Here is a 22,736-nt window from a genome sequence, read left to right as displayed (position 1 = left end):
CTGGAAGGATAGCCCTGAAACAGCTTACAAAGGACTGCTCCCTTAACCAAAGCCAGATTTGGCTGCATTTGGTGCAAGATAAAACTGTCTGCAGCCTTTCCTAGGGTTGGGCTTGGTTCAGTTCATGAGAATTCAGCTGAAGTGCAGGGATGTGTGACAGGATTGCAAAAATGTCGTGCAAAATGCATGACATTTGGAAGCTAGACTGTCTATGTAAGTCACTAACATCACTTAAATAAGTGTATCTATATTATTATGAATGCAGGAAAAAAGTATGTTTGTTATATTTTCCAAAGTAGTTACTTTAAAAGGAAAATGAGCGTTATACAGGGAAAGTATATATGTTTGTACAGAAATGCTGAAAGCCTTCCCTGCCAGCGTTGGTAAAATCAGAGTACGTTCTGAGACTTAGCCGGGTAAGACTGCGAGGCTCAAGGAGCTCTGTCAGGATAAGGCACCCCTGCTATCATACGAGCGAGTGGATTGCTTGGTTTGTGAATTAACTCAGCTGCAGTCACCTTCCATGTGGGTCAGTTTGGGTTCGGCAGCAGTATGGCGGGGCAGTATGGGTACTGACTGACTCCACTGGATGCCAGCTCGTGGATCTCTGCTCTGTAGTAAACATTGCTACTTGATCTTTCTTTTCTTTTAAGATACTATCTTTCTTTCCTTCTCTACTGTAATTTATTATAGGCTTCTCAGGGTTGACTGTACACAGAATCTAACAGTCTACCTGTCACTTCTGAAGACTGTTGTCATCTTCTGAAGTCTTCATTGACATAGCACAGTGAATATAGACTTCCGCTTGGAGACTGTATGCCTGTCTGTCTTCCACCTCGATACCATATCTATCTAGTGTGTGCATGTTTTGTGTATAAATAAGAGGCTAAACTGTATGATATGCTTAAGGGCACACTGTATGTGTATGAGAATCTGAGGCATTTAAGTGCCTAATAATAATTTCAGAAGCAGTAGTTAAACAAAAGAATTCTCTGAGGATCTTGGGGTATTTGAGGTTGAAGTATAGCTTAGACATTGATAATGAAAAGAAGTCATTAAAAAAAAAATTGAGTGCTTTATCTGAGCTCCCTATTTCATGACATGAAACAAGCTCTTACTAATAGCAGTTTATTACATAACTGCATTCCTCTTTTTTTTTAAACAGACAGTATTGCCCAGTGTAGGAGACAGAATTGTGGTTTTAATTGGGCATCAGTATGGTCAGTGGTGTGTATTTCACTTGAAATTGTTTCAATTTGGGAAGTGTTTCCCCAGAGACTTCATGTAGGTGGCACTTGTAGTTGGTAACTAGCATTTTGAGCCTTGTGACTAATAATCCTACTCTGATAAAGATTAGAAAACAAGTAACTTAAAATGGTAGTGGTCAGTGGCATTTGGTCTCCTTCAGGTCTTTTTATTGCTAGCCCAAGTAGAGCTGAGTTACTGTGAGGAGTACTGGCTGTGTGTTCACAAAACCGCTGTTGTCTGTGCACGGTTGGCTTTGTTAGGATTTACTGCTTGTGTCTCTTCAGTGTTTGTATTCGGTGAGCAGTTGCAAGTGCTTACATTTAAAGAATTATGTTTCAAGATACCATTTAAGGTTTTTTCTTAATCTGCATGTTATATTGTACATGAGAAATACAAGGAAATCACTGGAGATTTAGGAGGATGAGAGGTTAGAGTCAATCACTTGAGCTTCAATTTAGTAATGCAAATCTGGCTTTAAGTGACCTTATTGATGTTTGCTCTAAGTAGCTTCCTCTTGGTACAAATGACTGAGCTTTGTTGTAGCTATTGTACAGGTAATGTACTGTCCCTTTAGAGATTGCCTTTGTATCCCTGATGCAACCTCTCTTTGCTTTAACAGCGAGTGCCTGCAGAAACGCCTGGAGCTAAGATAGATTGCATCGGTGTGCCTCATTTGATCATCTGTCAGCAAGGAAGAGAGAGCATAGGGCTGGCAAAAAAACATGTGCCCATTGCTCTATCCCAGCTCTTGGAAATTTGAGGGTTTGGCTATTGGTGAATGATGTTCAAGCCGAGAGCTTGATGCCACAGAATGAAGGACGTGACAGCATTAGCTGAGAGGGTCCTGATCGCTTCTGTGACTTACACCTTAAAGAGTGGTGGCAAGCGACTGTTGCAAGTTTAGGGTGTGAGGGGGTAGCAGGATTTTGAGCAGTACTATTAGGGTGGTGCAAATAGTGCTAAGCACCCATGTCTTGAGGAGATAGTATTATATAATAAACAGTGCCATCTTCTGGGAGGAGTCGGAATGATGCCCTTGCGGTCAGCATTAAAGATGTTTTTAAAGTGTGTTTTTTTTGTTTGGGTTGGTTTTTTTCCCTCTCTATCTAATGAATGCTTTAAAAAACAAAATACCAGTAGTTGAAAGACAGTGTTAGTGTCTAGTAATGCAAGTCCACATCTGTGAATTATCACTGATCCGGTCTTTCAAGAAAAGTTTTAAACTATGTTTTGGAGTCTGTTTAAAAGAACAAAAGTTTATCAGCTGCTGAGCAGTACTCCAGAGAAGTAAATCTCAAAAATAAAAGTTAAGGACTTGGTCTGCTTTGTATGCTGATGTCCATTATTATTTTTGTAAACATACTTTGTAAAACTTAGATAATTGCAACATCTTCTCTCATAGGAAGCATAGTGACCTATAGGAAAATGTAAAAGATCCAAAGTAAGAACAATTACTTTGTCTGTCTTTTATTGCTTTTAAGTTGTTATAACTCCTTCTTTTGGGGATGTCAGAAGGGAAAAAATGTTTTCTGTCTTAAAATTATTATCCTATAAATAGTTACATTTGGGAAATATTCACTGTGGTGCAAAATCTGGGATTAGAGTTACTAAAATTATCCTAGCAAGTGGAATGTAAGATTCAGCATTTACTGAGACTCGTTAATGGTGTCAGATCAATCACCTGAACTCTTATTTGGAGGAAGTGAGCAATTTTAGCAACATTAATGGAACTATATGGGAGATGCAGCTGACATTGTGAGGAGGTTTTTTTGTTACACACTTTCAAATAAATAAATAAATAAATAAGTAAAGGAACCCAAGCAAAAAGCCAATAGCAAAGTATAACCATTATGGCAGGGGGGGAAGAGAAGAATCAAGGTGTTAAAAATGTTTATTGCTAAAATAAATTAGTTAAGGTATATCCAGAATGACAAGAATTTGCAAACTCTGGATAGGCAGATAGATTTGGAATTGTTTTTATTGCATCATGATTGTCTGGGTAATTTACCAGCAAAGGTGCAATGGAATAATAGTTTCTTAAGTAAGTAAATAAATAAATAAATAAATTCTTTTGCATGTAAATTGTAAGTCTATTCTGAGTATGTCATATTAAGCATGCTCTAATCAGCACATTTTGTATTCTAGAGAGTCTCATTTTAATGACTGTGGCGTCTGATGTTTCTGGATAGTACAGTACTTAACTGTACAATTAATTTGTAGTTAAAATGGTAATTGAATGTGTATTTACTTTTTGAATATTAGTGTTAGCTTGGTTTGTCACACAGTATTTAATATATAAAGAAAATGTCTAACTTTCAGTACATTCTGAATGTTTAACAACAACATAAATTGTTACTGTGTGTAATCTTTGTGTTTATGCAAGTCCTCAGTATTACAGTTAGGACTTCCGTTTCTGACATCTGAAAGTAATTTAGTATTGACCCATCTTACCATGTTGATTTTAAGTTGTTGATAAAAATCGGATGTTAAAGTTTCCATTGCAAGGGGTGGTGGTCCTTGAGTACCTCACACTAAGTACTATATTTGCTTAGATACAATTTAAAACTTTTTTTGTCTTGTAATTTAGTAAATTACTTCTCCATAGTTTGGGATTAAGTATGCATAACAATATTTTGCTGCAAACTAGCCTGAAAAAATAGTTCACTATATGTTTGGAACACTGCGTGTAGATAATCCTATTCTCTCTTAACTAGCTTAAGATGATGTTTCAGCGGTGCAGAGCTATAATGGACACAAAGTTATTTAATAGATTTTTTTTTTGGCTCTTGGTGGTGATTGCTATTCTTTGTGGCTTTTAATAGTGGTTTTTTGTAATCACTCGTGCTCTTGGAAGTCCTAGTTCAAACCATCTGTAAGAGTTTAAGACAGGTGAACAACTCTCTCTGAAATCAGACTTCAAGATTTTCAGAGCGGTTGGCACAGCAGGTTATTATCCAGGTTCCCATTAACTTGGAAAATGCTGGTCCAAATATCTGGAAAACATTGTGTGAATAGACAAGATAAGTTAAAATAAAAGAAAATTCTGTTTAGCAATGGAAGAATGCAATGCAGCTGACACTGAAGCTGCCCTCTTTTCCATCTGACTGAGAATTTCAGCAGTGGCATTCAATACAAGAAGCAAGGTGGTAACTTAACATTAAAGTAGACGCTGACCATCTCTCTTGGATTTCCTATATCATAATCTTGTTTTCTAGTTGATAGGATGTAGACTAAACAAATGGTAGTATTTCTGGAAAGACAGATCAGAAAATGTCTGGTCTTAAAACTGAAGTTTTACTAATGAGAAATATTTTTGTTAGTGACTGAAAAAGTGAGCTTTTTTACCGAATTCCACGTAATATTTATGCAAGCTGCAGGATACCAATGGAGTAGATAACTTCAGGGAAGTAATTTATATTGAAGCAAAAACAAGAATAATGTATACTGTGTAAATAGTAGTTATATCCTAATCGGAATACATCTACGAGGGCCGGAATTATGAATTCTGCATTATAGCAGTTGTTGATGTCCTGTTTGGAAAGCTACTCAAAGTTTGTTGTTTATTTTGTTTGCCCCCCCACCCCGAAGTAGTCACTGTCAACTACAGTGGAGCAAGTTACAATAAGTTGAAGTTGTTTAAAATTTGTGCTGTTTGTTCTTCCTCTAGCCCAATAATACATTTTTTTTAAAAGATCCCTTTAGGAGTACATGGAAACGTTTAGCAAAACTTGAGAAAAAATTTCCTTAAACAATTTCTATCAAAACAACTTACACTTAACCCTATTTTTATAATTGATGGTATGAGCCTTTTTCAAAAATCTTTTAAGATGTTTATCAACACCACGTCATGATAGACAACAGGCAACTTGCACTTAATTTTAAGGAAAAGTTGACAAAGCTTACTGGTTTTGTGACTAACAGTAAGCAGGTATTTTGCTTGGTTAAAACGTGAAGGCGTTTTATTCTAGGTCCCTTAGATCTTGTGCACTAGTGAACTTTTCTTCCTGTCTTTTCACACACAGGCAGAAGGAGAAGACAGCCTTAAAAAGATGCAGCTGATGGAGCTTGCAATTCTCAATGGCACCTACAGAGATGCCAACATCAAATCACGTAAGCATGTCATGAGCTTGAGGGTCAATGCCATAGAAATGTTCGCAGGTTTTGATTCCTAAAGCTACTGTTTGGCAAATGTACGGTAGCAACTATGTTGGAGAATGGAAGGCAGTAAAAAACGAACAGAACAGTAGGTAGCTGTTGCAAAAGACCTTCTGGAGAGAAGTTATGTCAGTTTGGGGGTTTTTTTGTTTGGGTTCTCCCCCCTCTTTTTTTTTTAAACAGTATGTCTGGGTTGAAATATTTACAAATATATAGTTTAAGAAAATTCAACCCTTAAGCCACATTTTTCTATTTTACAATCATTTTTTCCTTAATACATATAAAGGACAATGGACTCCTTTCAATTTTATTTTTAGAGATTTAATTTGAAAATGTTACAGATGTCCAGGATACTGTGAATACATTTTTCTGTATTATATTCCTTCCTTTCATCTTGCTTGCATGTGTCCCCCCAGTGTTATGTTTTTCCAACAATTCATCAACTGATTTCACAGCTGAGTTCACAGGGATCAGTGATGTAATGAGCCATTTTTATTATTTCTTCCATTACATTTGTGTGAGAATGCTTTTGCAAATGCATGTATGCACAGGTTTACACTTGAAAATTAATTACATACACCTACTAATGAGATCATATACCTATTATGTGTGATACAAATTATTTTCTCTAGTTGAAAAGGTAATTTCTCCTCCTGAAAATGTAGTTGCTGATACTGTTCCAAAGTAAATTTTCGCTGTAGCTGTGATACAGATGTCAAATGTAAGCACAGTTAAATCAGTCTTTTCACTAAGGGCCTACTGATATTTGCAAATTTGTTTCTCCACACAGTTACCATTTCAGTGTTGAATATGTTTAAAGGTTGGAATGCAGTTAGGTCAATTTGAGAGTGCTTACACCAGTGTAATTATTCTGATTTGAAAAGAGACATAAGCAAGGGCTTTTACCACTACAATGGTAGTGGTAAATCTTTCAGCCCTAATGAACACCGTGATATTTAAAGCTAGATCAGTTTTAAATATATTTTAGTCTTTAAATTATTGCAAATAATATGAATAAAATAGCTTTCAGATTAGCTTAAATTGATGCAAACTGTTGCATAGAAACCTTTACATTAATTTGAGCCATTTCTTTGTCTGATCTATTCCCATTGGTCTATTGTATCAGTGTAAGTGGGAACATGGATTTTTTTTCTCTTCATTTTTTTGACTAGAGATTTCCACACTAATATTCACTTTCTGGTACGAAGACAATTTCACTGTTTGTGTTTTGATTTTACTGAAAACTTGAGGATGTAGAAGCCATACTGGTTTATTTCCATTTAAGAAAGGAAATGAAAATGTTTGAGGGTTTTTTTTTCATTATACATTAAGTCTGAGCGCTTTTGTTTAAAAAATAAAAATAATTAAAAAACCACAATAGTCTCAAATCTGAAAACCTTCCCCCACATTTCTCTTTTCAGACCACCTGTAAGTTAATTAAATCAATGTAGATCAACAGTAGTGCATAGTAACCTATAAATTAAAACACTTTAAGATGGACTGTTACCAGCTGATGTGTTAGTGTTTAAGAAGTTGTTCATCTTGTGTGCCAACAGGCTTCAAATAACACTTAATGAAATGTGCTAGCACAGTTTAAGAAAAAAAAAAGCACCTATTTTCTTTAACTTAAGCAAGGCCATAGTGAACTTCGAATACAAAGGAAGTATTTTATTTTGGGAAATTTGATATAGAAATAGCTTTTGAGTCTATTTTGTTCATGCTAGAGTAGGAGAGGAGATGCATTGTGTTTCTAGGTCATCTTTAACTTCCCTGATCCTGGAAACTGGAATTGTGTATATGTTTAACTACAGTTTTAAGATGTATAAAAACTGTAGACTCATACGGCAGCTCTGCATAACTGAGTATCTGTGGACTCTATAGTTGCACTGAATTTTGTACTCTGTATTTGATTATGACAGTATTTTCCTTGTATCTCCTGCATGCATCTCAGTCTCATGCAGTCTTGATAGCATAAATGAAGAAATGTGGTCTAAATGGAGCTTTTGTGCTGTGTAACCTGTTTGAGAAATCTACCTCACTGTTTTACAATGGCTTTTTTATTTTGCATGTTCATACTTAATCACACTGGAAAATGGAAAGCTGTTTGCATTTGAATGGTGTGCTTTGGCACTGTGTGATCAGCGCATGTACTAATGATTTCCTTTTATTTTTCTTCTTTCCTACTTTTCCCCTTTTTCCCATTCTTTCCACGTTTTGTACTGCTATCTCCATACTTTCCTCTGAATTTCTTTGCTTACTGTAGCAGCCCTTGCCTTTTCTCTTGCAGCAACAGCCCAGGCTCCAAGGATTATTACTGGGCCTGCGCCTGTTCTCCCACCAGCTGCCCTGCGTACTCCTACGCCAGCTGGCCCTACCATAATGCCTTTGATCAGACAAATACAAACCGCTGTCATGCCAAACGGAACTCCTCATCCCACCGCTGCAATAGTTCCACCTGGACCCGAAGCTGGTTTAATTTACACACCATATGAATACCCCTACACGCTGGCACCAGCTACATCAATCCTTGAGTATCCTATTGAACCTAGTGGTGTATTAGGTAAGATCTTTTTACGCGGATGACTGGAGAATATATTGCTTATGCTTTTGTGATATTTGCAAGGTAGAGGTCATGGGGCTCAAAGAACAAAATTTGAAGCAACAGTCTTATCTCAGGTATATCAAAACTGCGTAGGAAAACTGCTCAAATGGTGTAAGTCTTAAAGATTTTAACGTTTTGCGTTATTAAATATGTGTGTTTAGTATAGTAATAAGATTACTGAAAATAAAATCTTAACGTTTGTTTGACACTAGATGGTGGATACATAGGCAAGGAAAAAAAACACAGATAAAAGTTGACATCTATTATATGTCATGTGGGCTCCCATAAATACCAGATTTGTTTGTGTTCTCTTCACCATAATTTAATTTCCAGTAATCTTTGGAAGAGAGAACTTCCTATTTTGCTATACCTTTTTAGTAGCAAAACTGGAGAGAATGGAAAGGTCTTTTTTCGGTTTGTTGGGGTTTTTGCTTCTTTATTTAGTACACAACTGATAAATCTCTCCTCAGTGTCAGAAAGCTGTAAATCATTTTGTAAGCAGGAAATAATTTCACTGAATGAATATAAAGCAAACTAAGTTCTGACCAAAGGATGATACAATTAGCAACTTTACTGATGTCTTCTTTTATATACATTGGATTGAAATGTCCATCATTCCTAATGTTTCAGACCATTGACTTGCTGTGTGAAGGCGAGAATGATAAAGCAGCCGTGACAATTCAGTTAACTGGTCAATATGGAACAAACAGTTCCAATAGTTTCTTCCTTCCCTACCCTCTACAGAATCTAAATAATGTTTTCTTTTCAGCTTGTTCTGAATTGCATATGACCTTGGTGCTGCATAATGTTGATTTTATAGGACTTTGATCTTAGTTTGTTCAGTGGCAGTTATTGATTTACACAAATTCTAAACATCTCTAATGAACACTGGACAATAAGGTTCAAAGTCAATATTTTGTTGAAAGTATTGCAAAAAATCAGTGTTTCACTTACATGACAAATACTTGTTGAGTTATCTGTATGTGTGCATGTTCCCATGTTATATTTTATACAGTAAAAAAGAAAAAGTATTTCAGACTTCTGCCTTTCAGGATTAGTGAATCAATAATAAAAATTTTCGTAGGACAAAAGTATGCAGTAGGTCTGTCTTTGAGCAGCTTATGGTTGTTGTCCATTACCCCATAGCCAAAACTCGGTGAGCATATGATAATGTCATCATTTATTCATTTCCCACAAACGTGTAAATGTTCTCCCCAGCTCTTCCACCCCCAATCTGCGAGTCCACTTGCAGTACATCCTGGGGTAAAGTCACAGTTACAGGCATCGTCACAGTAGCTATCAGTTGCTGGTTAGTGGCAAACCCCTCTCCTGAGTTCAGTTAATAGCAGGTTAAAAAAATACATCATTCCATAGTAATAATTTAATATGCTGCAGGGAACTTTGATTTCTCGCAGGATTTTCTAGAGAGAGAGAGGAGGGGAAAATTACTCCTAAAATGGCATCGGAAACAATTGCATACTTTTGAGCTTAGCTGTGAGAGCACAGGTGTATTGCCCAAAACAGATCTCACCAAATAATCTCATTTAAAAAAGGAAAGGGGGGGAACACACCCCCACTTAGGTAGCATAGAATAAATAACTCTTAATACATCTACTCTATTATCTGAGCAATTGTATAGAGTTAATTGAATTAAGTTAGGGTTTTGTTGAGTTTTATTTCGTAACACACTCATTCTCATTAATAGTACGCTATATTTTGTCCATTTTTGTGGTGGACCTTTAAGATGTCTTAAAACAATTCTGTTAAAAATGGCAGAGAAATGCATCCCTATTAGTATTTTTGGGGATATTGGTGTTGGGATCAAATTTTAGTTGGTGACTAACTTTTAATTCCCTTCCTTTTATCTTCAGGTATGGCTTTCCCAACGAAAGGCTAAGAATTCAAGAACGGTCTTAACTGATCCTTCATCAGATCTGAATTTTAACAAATGCTTAGTTTCAGCAGCCTTGAAAAAAGCTTGGCCTAGCAGTCAGTGACTTACTTGCACTTTTTTGCACATAGATTTAAAATAAAATAGTGCTATTAATTTGGATTAGCTCCTATTATTACAGAGTAGCTGTAATTTATGAGTGTATAGTAGTATACTGACTGCTAAGTGTTCTATATAGTGTTTGCTTTACTAATCACCTAATTCATTGCAGTTCATACTTATTGACTTAAAAATTAAAATCACAATCTGTAGGCTTGAAGAATTGCTTTAAAACTTTTGTGGTAGAACTGGAAGTGATCTTAAGGTTAGCAAATAATTGTCAGTATTAAAAGATGGCATTATTTAAAATAGTCCTGCTGCAAGAAAGGCACTTCAGTGAATATGTGACTAGTAAAGCTTAAATGTGCTTGGGTCTAATAGATTTCATGAAATACTGTAATTTTGGGATTGTAAATGAATGGATTAAACAGGTTAAGGCCAGGATGTTTAAAATAAATGCAATATTAATCTGCACAGTTAAACTTCTTTTTAAGATTAAGATTTGAAACTACTGTGCCTTAACTTGTTGCTTTTCTTAAAATGAACTTTTGTAGTTAATGATCATTTAAATCCATTTTGATAAACCTGCTGTTAATGTTTTCTTTGAATGTTTTCTAACTTTGTCTTGGTAATTGCAATTTAACTAGGTGCGGTGGCTACTAAAGTTCGAAGGCACGATATGCGTGTCCATCCTTACCAAAGGATTGTGACCGCAGACCGAGGTTAGTTTAGTTCTGCAGTTCTTGTTTGTAAGAAGTGCTTTGGGTGTACATGAGATTTGCAACACCACAGCTGGTTAACCAAATACCATATTTTGACCCATTCATCATTTTTCTCAAAAATCTGAATAGTTAATATTTTAGAGCTTTGGGAATGCTTGCCGTTTTAAAAACATTTTTTAAACTTGGCTTTCCCAGCTCAATTAAATATAAAACTTTGTGATCTATTTAATATAAAAGCTATAACTGATTCCCTTTTAAAAACTATTTAAAGCTCCATCTGCATCATGAAACACTATGAATTCAGTGCTGCAATAACTAATTTGGTCATGTTCTCCCCCCTTCTCCCCCCAATTTGTTCTTTTAATTGGTCTGGAAATATCAGATTGGTGTTGCAAAATAAAGTGAATGGATGGTTGCTTAATGAAAAAGAAGTAAAGGAATAAATGCCTCCTGTCTGTGTCTGGAGAAATCTGAAGATTTAGATTCCTTTTTTTCCAATAAACTTTTGAGCCACTGTACTGTATATTATGAGGAGGATGCATGTTCTCAGATACCTGACTGAATTCAGAAAGGTAAGGGCTGTGAAGATAATACTTCAAAAGTTGTTTGAGTTTGAATTACTAAGGGTAGGGGAAGGGAGGGTGTTTTGGTTTTTTGCCAAAATCTATTTCTTGGTATTTGCCTTTTGCTGCTAAAATGTGTAACCTGAAGGACAAGCAACTTTTGAAGTCCTGTTGGTGAGATGACATCCAATATTTGAGCATCTCTCTTTAACCCTTGAATGGAAAGTAAATCTTCATTTTTCTCCTGTTCCTCAAGTGTAATGCCTTTGGACCCCTGAATGAAGTATTTAAGCTTATTGAGAAAAGTGATATTTTCGGTTTATTGACATTGGCTAGGAAGCAGTGTGTGGGCTGAATTCTTATCCCATCCCTGCTGCTGACTCACTGTGGGTTTCGGCAAGTCATTTAATCTCTCTGTGTATGTTTTCCCATCTGTAAAATAAGGATAATAATACTTCCCTACCTCACAGGGGTGTTGTGGGGGTTCTTGTTTTGTACAGGGCTTTGAGGATGCAAAGCATTATGTGCCAAGTATTATTATTCTGCTCTCATCAAAATCAGTGTTCTGCAGGCTTCCATGATATTGTAATATTCAAAAGTCAAATTCAGGTGACAGATCTGACATCTCCCAACATTGACTACACTTCACTTCTCACAACCTGCCATAAATTAACTGCAAGAAACAATACAGATTTCAGTCAATACAGTAAAAAGGGCCCTCCTGTATATTTGCTATATTTATGCAATACTTTTGTCTTTCATATGTAAGGATCTTATGCTTTACAGAAAGTGTAAAGCTGATAACAAGACACTACTTAAGTTTTCTAGAAGATTGCTTCTTCTTTTGTATCACCGCACACTATTTACAGGCCATTGGCTTGTTCTCCTTTCTTGAGAATTCTTCAATGGGCAACAGGGAATAATCAGAAAAAGGTCATAGCCCATATTTACCAAAAAAAAAGACAGAGGGGAAAAAAGGAAATAGAAAAAAGATTAAAACCTATCTCTGTCAAGAGTAATGAGCGGTAAGGATTTGGTTATCTTTGAAAGTTTGACCTGATGTTGCAAAAATCAGTTTTTGCTAATGGTCTTTCATGATCTGCAGTGGTAGTTTCAGGTGTCAGGTGAGACTACCTTTTTGTTTAATTAGGTATTTGCCTGAGACAACTAGTAAATACACTGATAAATGCGGGAATACCAATTTGTAGTTTAAGTTCATCATTGTAGTGTTTACTCAACATAGATTTTAAATGTTTTGGAAGGGCCTAGGTGTTTCATCTGGGTCACTTATGAGTAATTAAAATTAATAATTGGTATAATTTCACCTTACTTTAAAATACAGCCATTTTCTGATAATTCAGTGTTCATATCTAGCCATATTGGAAGGCCACTGTCTTAAGTAAATAAATACACAGAACTTATATCCTGTGGAATAAGTCATGCATACCTCTCTCTTTTAGCATGAAAACCATGCTGATATTTCAGGAGAACATTATTTTAAAGTCTTATGTAAATAATCCCAGTGTGTGTTACGAAACTTACACAAAGTTAATCTTACAACTGTACTTTATTGTGTTTTGAATTTGAAATTCTAGATTATCACTGCACAGATTTAACAGTTTCACAAAAGGTTTTGAACAGACCTTTGTTCAGCAATAAAACAGTTTCTTTTAATGTGTTGAAATTATGTTGTAGAATTAAAATACTATCAGTATTTACCATATTCACCTATTTGGTTGTTCTGTCACCAATATATTTCTATAGCTATAGCCATGAAAAACAATGTCAGCAAACCGAAATACTTTTTTTCAATGCGGAAACTTTTTTTTATATAGTTAGATGTCACTAAATCTATATCTGCATTCATTGGGTCTAAAGTTTTTTTTTTAAATTCTAAATCGACTTTCAGATGACTTTGTAGTACTACTGCATTCACTTTTTAAGTAGGTTTTTATTCTTTGCATAGTTTTTTTTTTTTTTAGGGATAAGCACTGCATTTAAAGCAAGAATCCCCAAATGTGTAAATGTTTTACTCTTATAACTAAGCATTTAGAATTGGTGAAGGGTTGAAAAATATAGCTCATTTTAACTCAGAATAAAACCCCAGTTTATAAATAATACAAAATTGAATTTGATGCATATAACAGAGAGACTGACTGATTTAATTGTAATAAACTGTAAATGGTGTTGCACAGTTGACAAACCTGTGTGTACTGTAGAAGGCCAGAGACTTGGCAGAGGATGTATCACAGGTGTACTGGTATTTTTAAAAGGTAGCTTGCTTTGATTATAAACTCCACAAGAAATATTAATGCTGAGAATTTTCTTGAATGTTTTATCCAAACCCAACTGTCACGTAATTTATATATAAATTTTAATACCATTTAATCAAAATTGTAATCAGTATCAAAATGCTTTAAGTCTGTGTTTCTAGTATACCTGTAAAGTGGTGAGATTGTGCCACATAAAATATTTATTTTTATTTTTGCTTATTTTTGAAACAGCTGTTTTAATTTAAACAAATCCCACTTAGCATGATTCTGAAAGAATTCAGGGAGTATGTGGTCTCATTTACATTACAGTAGTAATTTTTTGTAGTGTTATGAACTGTATCCTAAATGATAGGCCATTTTTATTATGTGAAAGTAAATCAGCCCACAAGAAAGATTGCTTAAATCGATGCTATCTGTGAATATTACACCTACTGGACTTCATTTTATGTAATGGCACAAATCTGACTTTGCACTGAATACCTTTCTCACTTTCATCTCCTCTGCCTTAGTCAAAATGGCAACAGTACAAAAACTTTATCAACCTCAGAATTTATTAGCTATAATTAAGCTGTTGAATGAGTCTTAAAAAAAATAGAAAAAAAAAAAAATCATACTACTGTTAAGTGGACCAAGTTTGGTGAAGGAGAATGTGAGAGAATGATTAAAGAAGGAACAGCTCAAGAACATTGGGAATGATAACTTTCCACTTGAGAACTTTTTTATGTTTTACTGTAATTTGTTTGTGGTTTTGGGTTTTATTTTTTGTTTTGTTTTGTTTTTGTTTTTGTTTTTTTTTGCAAAAGAAAATAGTATTTACAGGTGGCTTCTTTTAAAATAAAAAAATATAAAGCAGGAACGTATATGAAATGTCAGATTTTATTGTATTTGCAGAGTATTAGCTTTGAAAATGAATAAAGAGAGCTGTTTGTAGTTTTAAAATGCCTTATTAGTATCAATTAGATATTTTCTCTATTTTTTGATGTACTTAGAGCTTTTTAAGTATAGACTTTAAAATGGCAGGACTTTTACAGTGTTTACATGCAAGTGCATTTTATAAGTGTCCTATATGTGTAAAATAGTATTTCGAACGGGAAAATGCTGGCTAAAGTAGCAGGCTGAGCGTTTTCCTGGTTCCCACGATGATGCCTACGTTGCTAGACTACAGTTTAGTATTGCTTTGTATCATGAGGCCAAGAAATTCCATGTTGTTTGTAAATAGAATAAATGAAAGGCAATAAAAAATTTATTGAACAAAAACCCTTTGTTTGGCCCATAGTTTGTTGAACCAAATTGTTTCTCTAAGTCCAGAATTCCTTAGATGACTCCATTCTTTTAACAACCAGTTATTAATAATCACATCCATCATTAATAGTTGCTTTAATGCTTGCACCTGGGGAGGTACTAATGCTTAATAGCAGTCAGATACTGATGCTGTGCACTGACTGTTCCAGAAATCTTCTACCCAGTTCCAAAACTGTTCATCGTTTTTTGTTTTCCAATTTCCTTCATCGACTGCTACTAACCATTAGTCGTTAGTCGTATTTTATCTCTATTTCTCCTGTTAACCGGTTTTGTGGGAGCGGGCTTCTCCTTCACGTGTCCAAATCATGATGGAGGGCTGTCATGATTTTATTGCATTCTGTAGATGGTGTCGATCAGTATGTCAGAATTAAACATGCTTGGTTTTGTTATTAGTTGTGATTAGTTTTCATGTTGTCATTAAGCCGTCACTAGCTGGAACTAATCTCTTCTCTATCTTTTCTTTCTTTTTTTTGTTTTGTTTTTTTTGTTTCTAACCACCCAGCCGCCACCGGCAACTAACCTATGACCTTCTGACCTCTGAACTCTTCACCCAATGATGACCTGACCATGCCTGCCTGCTGATCAGTTAACTGGTAAACGCCTTTGCTTGCCTGTCTTCAGTGCAGCGAGCTGGGGCACTTGTCCGTTCGTCTTACCATCTAACAAAACAGACAAAGAAATTGTTGTCCTCCAACTCCGCTTTTTGTTGTTCTCCTGTTTGGGTGAAAGTGGTTCTAGAACCTGCACTGAATAGTAGTAAAGCAATAAGGTCCAACTCATCCCTCCGCACTGATCATCCTCTAGTGTCCCGCCCCAAGCGAACGGTAAGGAGGCCTAGCACGAGATGGAGACAGATGTCCCTTAACTACCCGATGACAGAGGCAGTTACTGTGAGAGACTTCTAGGAATATTTTTCTTCTCAAAAAAAAGAAAAAAAAAAAAGAAGTCAAAGCTCTCTCTGAATGTACTGTGTGATGATGCATCATGCATGAACCTTTGGTCAGGGATGTCATTGGGGAAGGGATTCCAAAAAGTATTCAAAATTTGATACGCTGTTTAGTCACTACCGGTGCCCTCAAAGGGCAGACGTTGCAACCTTTTTTCTATTGCCTGCCAAATTGGACGTTTTAAAGGAAAGTGTGCCATGAAATGCAGATTACGATGACTTTTCAGAACTACGTTAATGCAGAGAACAAAACAGCAACACTATTAAAGCAAAATCTGAGTTTAAATTATTTTAACCATATTTTAATCTCCTCAGAAGATTACATGAGAACAAGGTACATGCATTATGTGTCACATTACTGGGCAAACTGTTCAAATATTTTTTTTAAACCTCCCTGTATAGAAAAAATTTCATTAAGGATGTAAAAGCCATGCTTGCCTATTTGCTGTATACATGTAATGAAATTGTAGATAAAGTGTAGTGCATTGAAACAAAATGAACAAAAAAGTAGATACTTTTACTATACAAGGGTGCTGGTGCAGAAAAAAAATATATTTTTGGAAATGTAGCATTTTATACTTTCAAGTGTTATAAAAAAAGAAAAAAAGAACAAAGAAACCCTTTATTTCATTAAATGATTTTTTCTGGTGGTTGTCAAGAAACAAAAGACCAAAAGAGCCTTTTAGTCTTTCTTTTTTATTTTTTAAGTATTGGAATAAGTCTAAAGAAAAGGAAGTGCCTTATTTTCTTCATGGTCATTTAGTCAAATGTCTTGTATAATCAGCTTCTCCCTCAGACAAGTTACTGCATGCCACTCAGTCGCCCAGTATGTGAAAGAAGCTGTGAGGAAAGACAAATGATGAGTTGACCATATTAATTACCTGATTTTTGCCATACTGGTGTTATGTGACTTTGCCAAAATCTCATTACGTAAAATATTTGCTAAGTTTTTGTCAAACCAGCCCGTTGTTATTTCAACCACTCTACTTTTTAAATCATAGCAAATACCGTACTTGTGCAATGTAAACCAAAGGGTTCTGCGATACAAACTGTCTTATGCTAAATGACACTATTAGCTGACAAATGTTTGTAGAGCTGGAAGTATGTCATTTTTGTTCAGGGATGGAGAGGAGGTTTCTTGCTTTTGATTGGAATAAATATACATCAGATATAGTAGGCTTCGGCGTTGCCCAGAAAACTGACGTTCTGTGGATAATGAAATTGAAAGTGCTTAGGTAGTTTTCAGTTATAGTCTGAGCGTGTCCCCGGTTTTCACAAGCAGCTCCTGCAGTGGCAAACAGCATGCAAGTTATTTATTTTTCAGCTCTTCTTTGACTATTGTTAGATCTGCCAGCTGGCTTTTCTTCATAAGATAAGTAGGAGAGGGACATCAGCTAATTGTTTGAAGTCCAGCTATACTTTATCTTTAACCTGTATTTCCACATGAGATTTGTATCGCTGGGCAATTGCAAGAGCTGAAGCTGTTGAACGCACAGTATTTAATTCTGAAAACATTCAGTATTACTTCACGTGGGGCTCAGTACTAAACTTGGCAAATATCAGGTGATAACTTTATTCCCCTCTTGTCAACTTATTCTCCTCCTGCAAATCTTCACAGCTTCCAAATGAAAGGTCAATAGTAAGCTAAGAGGGCTTACATTTTTAAGCACCTGCATGGTGACCTCGTCTAACATCTTGTCTCACCTGGAAATAATTATCAGTTTATTTACTATGCAATAGACATTCATCCTTTTGTATTCAGCTAGCTTTTTGTTTATTGTGCCACCGGCTTTGTCTTCCTGTTACACATACAGTTGTGTTGATTTTACTTACAGTATATGCTGTGCCATTTTGATTTTATTTTGGTTGGTTGGTTGAATAAACTTGCGACACTCGAACATTTGAAGAGAGATTTGCTAAAACAATACCAGTATTTGATCCAGTTTCATCTCAACTATGATAAAACCTGGACATTTTAGATGTTTATCAAAGGTCTTTTACTGGGGGGGGAGGGGAAGTGTATGAAATAGATGTGTGACATGTGAAAGTAATGTTTGCTCTGAACAAACTTCTGAAAATTTAGTTGACAAAATTTTGGATCAACTTAAAAAAAAAAGCATGACTTTTGAAATCTCTGAATGCCTTGGTTCTCAGTATTATCATTCTTTAATGACTTTTTCTTTATTAAAATAAGTAGTTTTAAGACTTCTTTCTGACAGTATTATGTAATTTTTTTAGAGTGGGTAGATGGGAGTGTCGCTTGTATGTAACCGTACAGATGACATGTATTTGTCTATTCTTTATTATCTTAGTAGTTTCATGCTATGTATGTACCATAACCAACCTATTGCCTATGAGAAACATGTAAGATAATGTATTTACAGCCATTGTTACAAGTTTATAATGTATTTTTCTATCTTGTTTTATATGTATGTTATATAACATTCAAAAGAATTTTTTTCCTGATTGAGAAAAAAGGATACAAAATGCAAAACCCACAATTTTGATAACTGAAAAATTGCCAATTGTTTTGCAGTACTTTATTATATTGGGAGTGTTGTCTTTCTTGGGCTTTTAGTTAGCTACTGGATGAATACATTAGACATATTTGGGTTTTAGTTGGGTTTTTACATAGCTTGCATTTTAATTCTTTGGTTCTTTGCTGTTTCTATTAACCCATAGCATTATTTTAATAAATGTTATAATACCAACCTACTAACTCTGGACTATGTCTGTTTATTAACCATTACATGTTTAATTAAAATAAACAAATAAAGACGGAAGAATGTAAAGTCTTGAGTTACTGGACTAACCCTGAAGAACGTGACCACAGATAACACGTGACTTGTTTTTATGTTGTTTGTCGGCTGACATTCTGCACACTACTATTAAGTTGGCTTTGGTCATTCTGGCCTTTTACCTTGGGGAATAGGTGCCAGTAGAAATGGGAACAAAGTAGCATTTTTTTGAGGCATTCTTCTTGCAGAGTCTTGCCACTTGCCTTTCAGCATCTGCATTACTAATTCCACACTTTCTTTTTCTTTCTCTAAAATAATTACTGTCGGCTCACAGCAGAAGAGCAAAGATGCCAGTGTATTGGTAAACCGTGATGGTGTACAGAAACCAGTTTGATTCTTTGTTGAACCATTCAGAGGTTGCAGTTAATCTCATAGTAATTTGTGATTTCTTGGTTTTGGCACCTGATTCACTGTTGCATCATGTGACGTTTCTAAGCACAAAATACTTCTAGATAGAATTACTGTATTTCGAAATACAAAATCTGGGGGTTTTCCTTGCCAAAAGTGCCTTCTTTTCTTCATGCCACGCTTTTTTTAAGTAACTTTTTTTTGTACTTCTGCTATAGTCTATCAGTATTGCCTAGCTCAGGGGAGTACAATTTCTGTAAGCCAAAGGTCAAACTGGATCATTTCCTAATGACTGCAGAAAGTACAAAAATAACTCCTTTCACTAAATTACCAAGCAACCGCCATTTCAAATTCCAGGGCTGCCTTTATGTGATCTTTATCCCTGTGGATGACTGTAGCAACATGAATGCAGGGAATTGAAATGGTGAAAATGCTGGTTTGAATGTACATCTATGCAAATATTTTTACAGAAACGTTTCTCTTTCTTAAAGCTTCTGCTGTCTGAGGCTCCTTTACATATCCTGGGTCGTCCTCCTAGATTTGTAATCTTAAGTGGACAGTAATTACAGCTAATGTCGAGGGAGATCCTCGATGTAGATCACTCTTCAGATATCAACAGTTTTTGTGAAAGCCCAGTTTTTTCCTGTAGTTAATAAAAATTCAGATGAGGAGTCTTTGCATCTGTTCAAATGCCTTCTTTAATTTATGATGTTTCAAACTGCATATCTTGAAATCCAAGCGATATAAAACTTTAATTTTAAAATTTATCACAGTATTGGTAGGAATTAAAATAGAATGCTTCTTTGTTTTATGGAGGAAAAATAGTCTAGCGCTGATGAAGATTGTTGGGTTTTTTATGGCATGTAGCTCTTTATCTGTTTTACAAAAATGTATAGGTACAGCTGAAATATCAGTGCATTTAGAGTAGTTTCACTTGTACAGAAATCCTTTTAATTTAACAGATCATGAATATGTTACTATCCTAAAAGTCAGCCATGGGCAGATGATAAAAAAATCATTTACAATAGATAACATCAGGACCTTTTGATTGGATGATGGCACAAGTGTCATTTCAGAGCCAATAATTTATATTCCTAAAGAATTTTGTCAGAGGCACACATTTAAACTTGGTGAAGTACTCCCTCCAGGTGAAACTATTCAGATGGGACAAAAGATTAGTATTTTATATTGAAGAATACTTCTGTTCCCAGAACGACTGCTTTTCTGTAATACTTTTATTATTTTGCGTTTTTGTATGAACTACTGTCATACTTCGTCCACAGTGCATTTTCATCTCATTCTTCATTACATGAAGTAGTGAAAGTTGCTGTAAGTTTTGAAGTACTTTAAAGCTGAAGGACAGAAAAAAAAGGAAAACTCTCAAATCAAAATTTTATACTAATTATTGTTGTCCACCAAATGCATTTCTCAGTTTACCTAAGTGCTTGTCTAAAAATTTAACTCTTTTATACTCCACCTGCTTATAGGAAAGAAACGGGCTATTTTTAGAACTGAACTTGAGGATGGCTTCAACACTGCTACATCACTGAAGCTAGGTTGTTCTTTTTCTTTATTATTATTCTGGGGTTATATTGTCCTAACATTTGAAAGATCATTAGAGAGTTGCTGTTCCATCCAATAAAGGGATTTATCTTAGGGTAAATCTATTTGTTTTTCATAGTAGGTCAGAATATAAACTAAAACATCATAGAGCCTTTCAAAGTAAAATCTGAGCGATGCTATTCACTTTTAAAAAGTGAACTGTTGTACCAAAGTACAACAAATTCGGTTTCTCCGAGAGTATTTTTTTTTGGTGTTAGAGTCTTCAGGGACGTCTTTCAAATGTTTTTAATGAACATATGTTCAGTGTATACTGACAATATTGATATTTTATTTGAACATATCTTCAAAAAGTGTGTACAAAATCTGCATGTAATGAATGGTTTGTTCCCAGATTGTACTCTTTGAGGGGGACCACTAAAAGGTTTTCTGCCCTGAAAATGCAGGGAAATATTGAAATGTGTTGCCATCCATTAAGAAATTACTTTAACTTGGGGGAAACATACTTGTGCATATACGAAACTTAATTCTTTGTGTCTGGGTAAAAATAGCAGTCATCATAAATAGCGCATTGTACAGACTGAAATGTGAGTAACACATTCCTGGGGTTGAAAGTACATAATTGTTATTGGAATTTCTATTTTGTTTTTAATATATTTGGTATATTTTTCTAAAACACTATTAATGGAATACTGTCCAAATAACACATGAACCGTAACACTAACACGTGGTACTCAATGTTGAATCAAACTGGTTAACAAAAGTACGGTGCTCTTCCTTCTATGTGCCTGCGCACTAATTGCAGGTGGTATGGTTCTGCACAGGAGGTGGGAGTTGGGCACAGCAGGTTGCCGTGCTAATTTCTTGGTGCCAGCAGTTCGGTTGTCCGTCTTTGACAACAGGCTAACTGGGAGGACTCTGACTCCCAAGGCAAAGATTAACTGAGATCTGAAACTCCTAGAAGAATTAATTGAAAACACAGCAACAACAAAACAACATATATACATATATGCTTTGACTTGTATGATGGCAGTTTGTGTGAAACATCTAAGGTTTTGTTTGTGCAAAATAATGTATTCTGAGGAGAAAAACAAACATGGACATTGCCAAAACACATGTAAATAAAACACCATTTATGACTGTACATTATGTGCAATAAAGTAACTGGAAAAAGTGCATGTACTTTATCCTCAAAAGCAAACTGACAGCTCTCAAGGCTGTAGCTATAGTTTTATTTTCTGAAAAGTTAAATTTTATTCTGTATCTAAACAGCAGAATAAAGAATGTACATTTTTCACACTTCAATTTTCATTAATGCTTTTAGCAGTGTTATGAAAGATGTTAATTGTTGAAGAGGCTTAAATTTTCATGGTCATCTGATTACCAGGGTATATTTTGCTTAACAGTTTCTTATTGCATATGCTGTTGTTGTCTGTAACTGTAAATGAAGCAAGTATGCATTACATACCGTACGCATGCAATACACATTTTGAATATAGATTTGTGGATGCACAGATTCTATAAATTTCATAAAGATGACCAAGTGATTTTGATGTAACTGTACTTCTGTAAGCATCACTTGCAATTGTTTAGAGCAAATAAGGAAGAGGATTACTACTCTGTAGCAAAGCTAACATACTGGTTTGGGGTGGGGGTTCTGGTTACTACAGAAAATGAAGATAATAAATCTGTCACCCTACCTGGTATGAACCTAGTGAGAAACACACTTTGGGGAAGAAATAGATTATGGTGTTTTAACATTTTAATTAATATTTATGTGATGATACCTGGTTATAGTTTAAGACAATTTCTTTACCAAGGTATTCTTTGCTAAAAAGTCCTCCTGTTCTACACTGTTTAAATAAAAAGTGGTTTGCTTCAGAAGTAAGTGTACAATAGGTAAGGTTAAATGTGGTGTCTTTAGGAGTCTGGTGGAATAGGGGAGGGGAGGCTAAATAGCAGTGTTTAGGTACACTTTCTCTCCTTCACTCTTCCAGGAAGGAAGAAAAATTTGCCGTAATTAGCATTCAAAGATACCTTCTATGATGAGTCTCAACAAAGCGGTGGCTCAGTCATATCTGAGCTAGCTTTAATCTCGGTAGCTCATAGAATGTAGAGATGCTATTCAGCGTGTGCCACTCGAGAAGGTAAAGCAGCCCTCGACATCTTTGCTCTCACTCTGGATGCCAACACAAGCACGCCTGTGCGCTGCAGTCCTGGCTCGAAGCG

General features: G+C 35.3%; 1 protein-coding gene across 1 annotated transcript in view; it reads left to right on the top strand.

The window, feature by feature from the left end:
* QKI (QKI, KH domain containing, RNA binding) overlaps window positions 1–21,649 on the top strand; it is a 161,878-nt gene extending 140,229 nt beyond the window's left edge. Inside the window, exons 6-9 of the mRNA XM_009320757.1 lie at window positions 5,271–5,358; window positions 7,691–7,963; window positions 10,643–10,717; window positions 15,358–21,649. Of these exons, the coding sequence (XP_009319032.1) occupies window positions 5,271–5,358; window positions 7,691–7,963; window positions 10,643–10,717; window positions 15,358–15,374 (453 nt within the window). The 3' untranslated portion in view covers window positions 15,375–21,649. The remainder of the gene's footprint in view (window positions 1–5,270; window positions 5,359–7,690; window positions 7,964–10,642; window positions 10,718–15,357) is intronic.
* The last annotated feature ends 1,087 nt before the right edge of the window (window positions 21,650–22,736 follow it).

The sequence above is a fragment of the Pygoscelis adeliae genome, unplaced genomic scaffold, assembly GCF_000699105.1.
Source record: "Pygoscelis adeliae isolate BGI_AS28 unplaced genomic scaffold, ASM69910v1 Scaffold33, whole genome shotgun sequence".
Classification (NCBI taxonomy): Eukaryota; Metazoa; Chordata; class Aves; order Sphenisciformes; family Spheniscidae; genus Pygoscelis; species Pygoscelis adeliae.
Note: the sequence above shows the minus strand (reverse complement) of the source record. Positions and strands in the feature narration are given on the sequence as shown.